This window comes from Arachis duranensis, chromosome 1 (assembly GCF_000817695.3).
Source record: "Arachis duranensis cultivar V14167 chromosome 1, aradu.V14167.gnm2.J7QH, whole genome shotgun sequence".
NCBI classification, from domain to species: Eukaryota; Viridiplantae; Streptophyta; class Magnoliopsida; order Fabales; family Fabaceae; genus Arachis; species Arachis duranensis.
This window is the reverse complement of record NC_029772.3, coordinates 89,958,534-89,968,169: the sequence shown is the minus strand read 5'-3', so window position 1 is coordinate 89,968,169 and position 9,636 is coordinate 89,958,534. Positions and strand designations below refer to the sequence as shown.

General features: G+C 33.8%; 1 protein-coding gene across 2 annotated transcripts; it reads left to right on the top strand.

The window, feature by feature from the left end:
- Nucleotides 1-8,746, top strand: LOC107460349 (putative inactive cadmium/zinc-transporting ATPase HMA3). Of its 2 annotated transcripts, none has more exons than XM_016078710.3 (10): nt 1-63; nt 364-584; nt 2,181-2,438; nt 3,641-3,738; nt 4,209-4,464; nt 4,581-4,718; nt 5,393-5,720; nt 6,089-6,291; nt 6,409-6,605; nt 6,802-8,746. In XM_016078710.3, exons 2-10 carry the CDS (start codon nt 389-391, stop codon nt 8,284-8,286), a joined length of 3,159 nt encoding a protein of 1,052 aa, XP_015934196.1. In that variant the 5' UTR covers nt 1-63; nt 364-388; the 3' UTR covers nt 8,287-8,746. The 2 variants fall into 2 exon arrangements, with proteins under 2 accessions (XP_015934196.1, XP_052115317.1); XM_052259357.1 differs by having other exon boundaries at nt 42-110.
- Nucleotides 8,747-9,636: the final 890 nt, after the last annotated feature.

The following is a 9,636-nucleotide window of genomic DNA, read 5'->3' as shown; positions in this document are numbered from 1 at the left end:
TCTCATAGGGGCCCTTTCCCATAACTCACACACCAACCCTCCCTCAACACAAGAAGTAGAAAGGTGAAGGGTGCTTTCTGCTTTCTCTTCTCTCTGATTCTGATTCTGAGGCGTGTCTCTTCCTATTTCCAACTCCGGATCATGTTTATCTTGTTCACAACCACACACATGAAACACGCTTCCTTCTACTAATTTAATTTAATTACTAAGATATAGAGCACTATATATCGTAGCTTCTAAGATATAGAGCACTATATATATATATAAATACATCTATCTCCCTGGATCTCTCCTTTTCCCTTTTCCTTTTCCCCTAAATTTCTCTGCAAGATTCAATTGCTGAATAATTATCGACTTTTGCAGCTGGTGGTAGCGTAATTTGAGAGAAATGGAGAATGAGGAGGGGAAGAAGAAGTGGGAGAAGAGCTACTTCGATGTGATGGGATTGTGCTGCTCGTCGGAGGTGCCGCTCATAGAGAACATACTCAAACCTTTGCAAGGAGTGAAGGAGGTTTCGGTCATTGTACCAACTCGTACTGTTATTGTTATCCATGACTCTCTCATCATTTCTCAGCTCCAAATTGGTACGTTCTTCTTCTTCTTCTTCCATTGCCACGTCACCTTTTTCCTGCATTTTTTTCATCACCGGAAATATAAGTGTCTCTTTAATTTGCGTGTTCGTTTTCGTTTTATTTTTAATATTTTTTGTCCCAAAAAAATACTTACAAAAAAAACGCAAATTAAACACACTCTTTAATGTTGTTTTAATTTTATTTATTATAATATATGCTTCATGTTTTATTCGTTTTTAATTTTAATACACAGTTATCCTAAATAGATTCATATATTTAAATAATTTTTTAGTAATTAGTTTAAAATTTAACTACTGATTTATGAAAATTAAATTATTCTTTTGTTCAGTGTATGTGTGTATCTCGTTATTATTAATTATTCACGTTTATATATTTAAAAAACCATTTTAGTTATCTGCTCTGAGTCAAGTATATGTATATATAATAATAAGTTAATAACTAACTGGTCTCTGATTTATTCCTTTCGCAATCATCATGCTCTTTATGTACGTTCCTTTTTTTAAAAAAATAATAGTATTAGCATATTTTGTGATGTGTAGTTATTAATTAATTATTATTAAAAGAGTTAAGAATTAAAATCGTTTATTTTTTTTTTTAAAAAAAACAGGGGAAAGGAATATTTTCTTTCTGCTATGATGAGAGGATCACAAATCACAATATTTAATTATTTCATTGGTTTCTACTTTCTAGATTTATGATATCATTTGTGGTAGGGCAACATTTAGTGGGAAGGAAAAAAAAAAAGAGGGTTGCTTTTGCCATCTTCTAACGTGCTTTCTCATACATAATATAAATAAATATATAATATTTTTCTTTCTTTCTTTCTCCCATAAATGAAGATGAGCACCGCACAATAGTTTCCTTGGCTTGAACTGTTACGTGTTAGTATCAACAACGTCACGCATTATTCATAGTCATTACATACATTTATCACACAGAAACAAATATCAATTGAACAAGTTTTGCTTTTTTTTTTATTGACTATAAAATATTTATATTTTGTGAATAGAAGATGAATGTAATTTTGTCTCCTACCAAAAATAGGTGCATTATTAAGTAGCTATTTTTTTTTTTACAATATACTAAGATAGATTTTTTCCCCCGAAATCTTGGTCTAACTGTTACTGCAACCATACTTTAAGGAGTGTGAATATAATGTCGGTAGACATTGACATTAAATATAAGCTTTCTATACGAATAATCCACTATGAAGGCATAAATAAAGTTAGGCGGTTTTCTTTTTTACCTTTTGATCCCTTTTAGCTTTACTTACGAGGATGCGTTCGTTTTGTGCTCTGTTGTGTTGTGTTGTAATCCATTAACATTGTCTTCCAATTATGTACAATGTTGTAGCCTTTTTTTTTTTTCAATTTCATGAATTTAATTGACTAACAATATAAGATAATTTTATACTATATATATATTAACTAGACTCAATTTTTTTCTTACAGACTACACCCTAGTAAAGTCAAAGTAATGAATGGAGTTAAATATTTCTGTAATATTTTTTTTTTCAAATATTAACAATACACTAAAATCGCAATCATAAAATAAAAGCTTATTTGATGATTTTATTTATGGTGACAGTCAAGGCTCTTAATCAAGCAAGACTAGAAGCAAATGTCAGAGTGTATGGGGACCAAAAGCACCAAAAGCAATGGCCAAGCCTATACTCAATTGTGTGTGGTTTGCTACTTTTGCTTTCCTTGCTCAAGTTTGTGTACCATCCATTGCAGTATCTCGCTCTCGGAGCGGTTGCTGCCGGTATATTTCCGATCGCCCGGAAGGCCATTGTCTCCATCCAGAACCTTAGACTTGACATTAACATTCTCATGATCATAGCAGGTAAATCAAAATCATTTACTACTCTTGCCTTTAAATTAATTTATATTGCACTATCATATTGCTTTTCAATTAATTTGTTTTGCTGCCCGGACTTTGTTGTTAAATGTTGGATCAAATAATGCTTTTTTTTTTGTAATTAACGTTAAATAAACTCACATCATACACTTCTGTTACTTTTTCCTTGTTTGGAATAATTCAATGATTGTTCACTAAAAATAAGTAAATAAATATCTAGCTGTACATTTATCCTTGCCTAACTGCCTTCCCCTGGAAGGAAAAACAAACAAATAATAAAAGTTGCCGTTTGATCATAAAACCCGCATGCCAGCCAAATATAGTTTCACCTATTTTAAAAAATGAAGTGCAATGTTTTTCATTAATAATTTAAAATTACATAAGATAAAATTAAATATTATAGTAAATTACACACATACACACAATGGTAATTTATATTGGTTAATTTTCTTATCAGTAGAGTCAGATCCTACTAAAATAGTTAGTGCTCTGCGGAAGATGTAACTTTCTACTTTCAGTATTGGTGGAATGGTGGATAAAGTTGCTAAAGTGACGTGAAACAAACAAATATGACCTTAACTATGACTATGAGCGGCACTCTACCAAATTTTCTGAATAAGCAGATAAGAAAAGAAGTATATTGTAATGTCTTTTTGTGAATTGTGGAATGGAAAGTGAGGACCAGTAGGAGTGGAATCAAAATACATGTGATTTTTTTACATGACAATTGATTTTTTAATATGCAACTATGTGCAACTATAGACAATATCTTATTTCTATTTACAATTTTTTATACTCTTATTGAGACCCAACTTCAATCAAGATATTGAAACCACATCTTTTCTATTTTTTGAAAAAAGTTGACACTTTTTTATGCATTATGATTGATGAGAATAAAATTTTGTTTTGCCTTAAACTTTTTTTCTCAAATTAAATAGGATAATGTTTTAATATTAAAAATATTGAAAAACTAAATCTCTAATGGTGAAATGCCTATCAATAACTATGTATTATAAGTGATATCGTCACAATTACCAACGAAAATCTGTGTTTGTTTCAACTTGATTACATCCACATGGGCAAAAACATTAATCTTTGTAGACCTGCATCATTAACTTGAATTCTTACAAGGAAGATTCAGTTAAGGTTAGGTGAGGCTGATGGTCATTGTTATTATTGTTTAACAGTTATTGGGACAATTGCTATGAATGATTATTTGGAGGCAGGAACAATAGTTTTTCTCTTCTCTATTGCTGAATGGCTTGAATCCAGGGCAAGCCACAAGGTACTTGTTTCATTTCTTTTTCATGCTTAATATTAGTGGACCCATACTTTGTGATGTTTCTTATTAGATAACTCAGACCATTGTTGTATCCTTTCCATGCTAAATATGAATGGACCATGTTCATGTTATGTTGTAAAGCCTTAATCAAAATGTAGTAGTTATGCTTCTCCTATTAGATAGCTGTAGGGACCATTGATCTAAGTAAAAAATGGAACTTCCATAAGAAAGGTCCCATAATATCCTTGAGTATTCTAGGACAGAAGATATAGAGACGTTGAAACGGAAAAAAGAAAAAAAAAAGAATTGTCCTCACCGTCCCCATATTTTGGAGGTAAGTCTTCCAAAGATGTCACGAGTAGGGTGAAAAGTTAAAGACAGCAATCCTCAAGCATCAAAATCAGGGTACTTTGTCTAAATGTTCTCCAAAATCACTCTAAAGCTTCTCATTTTTAAAATTTATATGGATTCAGGCAAATGCGGTTATGTCATCACTGATGAACATAGCTCCTCAAAAAGCAGTGATAGCTGAAACAGGAGAGGTTGTTGATGCTGATGAGGTCAAAGTCAACACGATCTTAGCAGTGAAGGCAGGGGAAGTGATCCCAATTGATGGTGTGGTTGTTGATGGAACCTGTGAGGTTGATGAAAAAACTTTGACAGGGGAATCATTCCCAGTAGCAAAACAAAAAGACTCAACTGTTTGGGCTGGGACCATTAACTTAAATGGTGAAGTTTCTAACTCTGAGTTACTGTTTGTCATATTATTACTCATTGGTACCTGTATTTTTGGTACTTTGTCAAATTGTTTATGCTAATGTCATTTTGTGATTGGTTATACAAAGGTTATGTTAGTGTTAAAACTACTGCATTGGCTGAGGATTGTGTTGTGGCTAAAATGGCAAAGCTTGTGGAAGAAGCTCAAAACAGCAAAACCAGCACTCAGAGATTGATTGACAAATTTGCCAAATTTTACACCCCTGGTTAGTTAATTACAATTTTCAGCTTTTTATTTTAATAATGTTTAAGTGCTCATATTTGAACACACTTTTAATACTATGCTGTTACTATCAAAGGCTTGTTAAGTGAAAAGATAAAATGTCATTTTCACATGCATTTCAATATTTGCCACACTTTGTGTGCACGCCCTTGATTAGTTAATTCTTTATTTATTACATGTCTCTTACTAAAGCCATGAAGGACAATAAGGTCAAGCTATGACAAAAATGCTGATGCTGAGAGTAACAAGTGTAGTCTTTAGAGCATAGCATGTTTGGTAACCGGTTAAATCAGACTAAGAATTGCTGTATGGGTTTACCTAACTACGAAAAAGAAGAGTTTGTTTAAAAATGTACAAATTTTAACTCTTCAATGCACTGGAGGAAGTAAAAAATTTTCTACTCTTAATTTTCTTAATTAAACCATTGTATTACTTTTTTAAAAAAAAAACTTCTTCAGAAATTTTGATTATGAAGTTGCTTTTTTTGGGGGGCCATGAATTTGATTTTTAAAGGAAAAATAGAAAGTATGAAAAAGAATTCACATCAATTGATAAATCTTTTCCTGAATGAATGGTGTTTCTGGTTGTGAATGTGGCTAAAAAATAAAAAATGAATTCAGTTTCATTGGCCTTACATTTTAATGTTATTATTTTCAGCTGTTGTAATCATATCAGCACTAGTAGCGGTGATCCCAATTGTATTGAAAGTACACGACAAGAAACACTGGCTTCACTTTGCACTTGTTGTCTTAGTAAGTGCATGCCCATGTGCACTTATCCTTTCAACACCAGTTGCTACTTTTTGTGCCTACACAAAAGCAGCTACGTCTGGTCTCCTCATCAAAGGTGGTGATTATCTTGAAACACTTGCAAAAATTAAGGTCATGGCTTTCGACAAAACTGGTACCATAACAAAGGGGGAGTTTGTGGTGACGAATTTTGTCTCTCTTTCAGATGAAATTGATTTGAACACATTGCTTTACTGGTGAGGACCCTCCTCTTTCTCCATCTTTCTTGGAGATGTGAATTTATTTTGTATATATGTTAAAGACAAGTCACAAATGATATATTTAAGGATTATGTCTTTAGCCCGTGTAAAATAGGTTATTTTGACTTTAGTCCCTATATTTTCTGAAATTTACTTGATTCCTATAATATCGTAACTTAACATTAAATCTAGATGATATGACTAAGATCTTAATAATAGAAAAAAGAGGGACTAGACCAAAACAAAAATTTTAGAGGGACCAAAATCAAAAGCAAAATGACACATTAAAGGACTAAAAACATATATAGATATACGGAATGTCGGAATCTAAGATATGCTAGCTTTAACAAATTAAAATGTTTCAGGGTGTCAAGTATTGAGAGTAAGTCAAGCCATCCATTGGCAGCAGCTATTGTTGATTATGGAAGGTCTCTCTCCATTGAACCAAACCCAGAAAATGTTACAGAGTTCGAAAATTTTCCTGGAGAAGGAATATATGGAAAAATTGAAGAGAGACTTGTTTACGTTGGAAACAAAAAAATTGCAACTAGAGCTGGCTCAGAAACAGGTGAATGCCTTTCTCATATTTACTTTGATATTACAAGTTGCAGAACTCATTTCAATATTCTGTTTCCAGCTTTGTGGAACTAAAGTGAGTATTCGTTGTGATGATTTTGTTTCATAGTGCCTGCAATGCGTGGTCAAATAGGAAAGACCACAGGATACATATACTGTGGAGCAACCCCAGTTGGATTCTTCTCTCTATCAGATGCTTGTCGAACCGGTGCTCCGGAGGCAATAGCTCAGCTCAAGTCATTGGGAATCAAAACCGCTATGCTCACTGGAGACAGTCAAGGGGCTGCAATGCAAGCACAGGAACAGGTTTGTGATTTTAATTTTATACGGTTGTACATCATTTAATAGTATCATATCTTATATTTTAAAAATGTAAAACCTAGTGGACTTAAATTCTACTCTATGACAGATGAATTGGACTAATTTTTAATGTTGCAAGAATCATAGAACCTCACAGATAAATGATAAGAGTGGCAGAAGTAATTTGAATTTCATCTTACAGCTAGGGAATGCTCTGGAGTTGGTCCATGCAGAACTTTTGCCAGAAGACAAGTTAAAGATCATCACAGAATTCAAGAAGGAAGGGCCAACAGCAATGGTTGGAGACGGTTTGAATGATGCGCCGGCGTTAGCTACGGCTGATATAGGAATCTCAATGGGGATTTCAGGTTCTGCACTGGCTACTGAGACTGGGAACATAATTCTTATGTCAAATGACCTTAGGAAGATTCCGGAAGTGATTAAGCTTGCAAAAAAGTCGCACAGGAAAGTGATACAGAATATCTTTTTGTCTGTGATTACCAAGGCTGCAATTATTGGTTTGGCCATTGGTGGTCATCCACTTGTTTGGGCTGCAGTTCTTGCTGATGTTGGAACATGTTTGGTTGTCATCTTGAACAGCATGTTACTCCTTAGAGGAGAACATAATCATGGAGAACACAATCATGGAGAAAACAAGCATGGAAATCATGACCATGATGGAACACACAAACATGGAGGGCACAAGCATGGTGAACACAAGCACGGAGGAAAATGTTGTAGACCTTCCCCTGAAGTTCATGTCCAGAAAGATGTATGTGGTGGAACCGATGGTGACTCCTCTCACCATCATGATCATCATCATGGAAAATCCTCTCATCATCATCACCATCACAACCACCACCACCATGAACAACTACATCAACATAAACATCATAGCCATAAGCATTGTGGCTCAGAGGAGACAAAACAGGTGTCTCTGCCTCAGAAGTGTGCCTCTGAGACCTGCTCCTCAAAGAATGAACCCTGCCCTTCGGATTCAAGATTAGATGGAAGTGTCAAGCATCATAATGTCATGGGAAGTCACGAACATTGTAAGGGTCATCAGAAGCATGATCATATTGAAGACCATTGTCGTTCAGAAATGCACAATGTTATTCCAAATGCAGAAAACAATGGTGCATTACATAGTTCTCATTGCCATGGGACAGAGCACTGCCACAAAGAGACTGACACAGCTACTCATGAACAGGAATCATCACATAGTTCTCACAATCACATGATCCATGGTTGTGAAAATCCAAAAGGCCACAACCCGGATCGAAATTCAGGTTCCCGTTCTGAAATTGAGAAGGCAGGGACAAGTGAAATAACTATTGACATAGATGATGATGTCAAATCGGCCTCAAAGCACGGCTGCTGCATGGAAGAGGAAGAAAACGATTTGTGCTGCGATGGTTGCTCGGACAAATGCAAAGAACTTCCAGTGGCGTGTGATTGCGAGAGCTCAAACGAGGCACAAGTCATTAGTTCATGCTGTAGCAGCAATGAGGGATCTACAAAAGAATGCAGAGATTCCACAATTGTGCATGCTTGTATTAGTCTAAACAAGAGAGGGTATGGGGGATGCTGCAAGAGTTACATGAAGGAATGCTGTGCCGAGAAGCATAGACATTCAGGTGCCGGTTTTGGAGGAGGTTTGTCAGAGATCATTACAGAATATGTTTAGGTGTATAATAGCCTTTCTTTTCTTGAATATGATGAAATGAAAAAGATATCATTACATGCAATGCAAAAAGATATTGGTCATTGCTGATAGTATTGTAAATAAATAAAGGAAAGTTAGTTATGTGATCACAACTTGGTGGAAGCAACCTCCTCCAATTTTGCCAAGGTGGTATTGTCTAGACTAGACAGAAACATTCATCAGCATTAGCACTGTGGCAACAACATTTGAAGATTTAGTTAATTTATAGGTTAAACATTGTTAGTTATGGTGGTAGTCACTTCTTGTCATTTTAGTTTTACATTAAAGGTGTTGTATAGATATATAAGGTATTACTTAGGCTCAGTTGTTTGGGTAAAGGGCCCATCTTCTCTTTATTCATGAAATCATGTCAGTGATATTACATATTGTACTAATTTTGTGTTTTATTGTGATATGCTGATAAACTAACCACACTTCGATATCTATGACTGTGATTTAGTTTACGTTTTAAAGTGATAAATGAGAGGTTAGTTCAATTTTTCCTGTTATTCTGTAAAAATTCAAATATATTGTTGGTGGCTATTAAATATTCATCATTATTATCTAATCAATAATTTGCAAACCATGCCGTATAAGTGTATAACAAAATTAATATCAGTTACACTAATTTTACTTAAATTTTCTTTGTACATTATTTGCATGAAAGTAAAATTTATTCAATCGATCTAAAGTCACCACAAACAATCATATTTAATTACACTACTGACTACTTTACCCATGCATTGATGGTATTCCTTCTCCTTCCTTGTTTTTTTTTTTTTCCCTGCAAACCTAACTTGGATACTGAAAATGATTCTAGCGAGTTAATGTTGTAAACGTGTTAACAATCACATTCGTTAATTTTATATTTTATTTGTAAGTTAATTAACAACTTAATTATAATAAATTAAAGACAATGATTCAAAAGTAATCCACGTGGCTCATACCTTAGCCAGCCCAAGCCCAATGTTATTATTCAGATTATCAGTGCCCTAAAGCAAGGTCATTATATGGTTTGAGTTTTTACTTTTTATTATTATTATTAGAGTAAAACTTTTCTCTGATTCTTAACTATTTATTAAAAAGATCTGATACTTTTTGACCATTAAAAAATAATAATGCGATTTGTATTTATTCTTTTTGTGTGATCGAAATGTTTTTCTGGCACCCTCTAATTATTAGGCTCTTTTAATTACTTTTTACCCAAAAATTAATAAGATAAAGAGTCTTTTCAATTACATAGAGAATGGATAAATACTACGTTATTATTTTTTAATGGTCAAAAAACGTCAGATCCTTTTCATAAATAGTTAGGAATCGGAGAGAAATTTT

Bases quoted from the DNA above. Each gene is read 5' to 3' on its own strand.
- LOC107460349 (XM_016078710.3), top strand. From the start codon at position 389: ATGGAGAATGAGGAGGGGAAGAAGAAGTGGGAGAAGAGCTACTTCGAT. The intron at 2,439-3,640 runs GTAAATCAAAAT...ATTGTTTAACAG, and splicing joins CATTCTCATGATCATAGCAG to TTATTGGGACAATTGCTATG. The intron at 5,721-6,088 runs GTGAGGACCCTC...AAAATGTTTCAG, and splicing joins TTGAACACATTGCTTTACTG to GGTGTCAAGTATTGAGAGTA.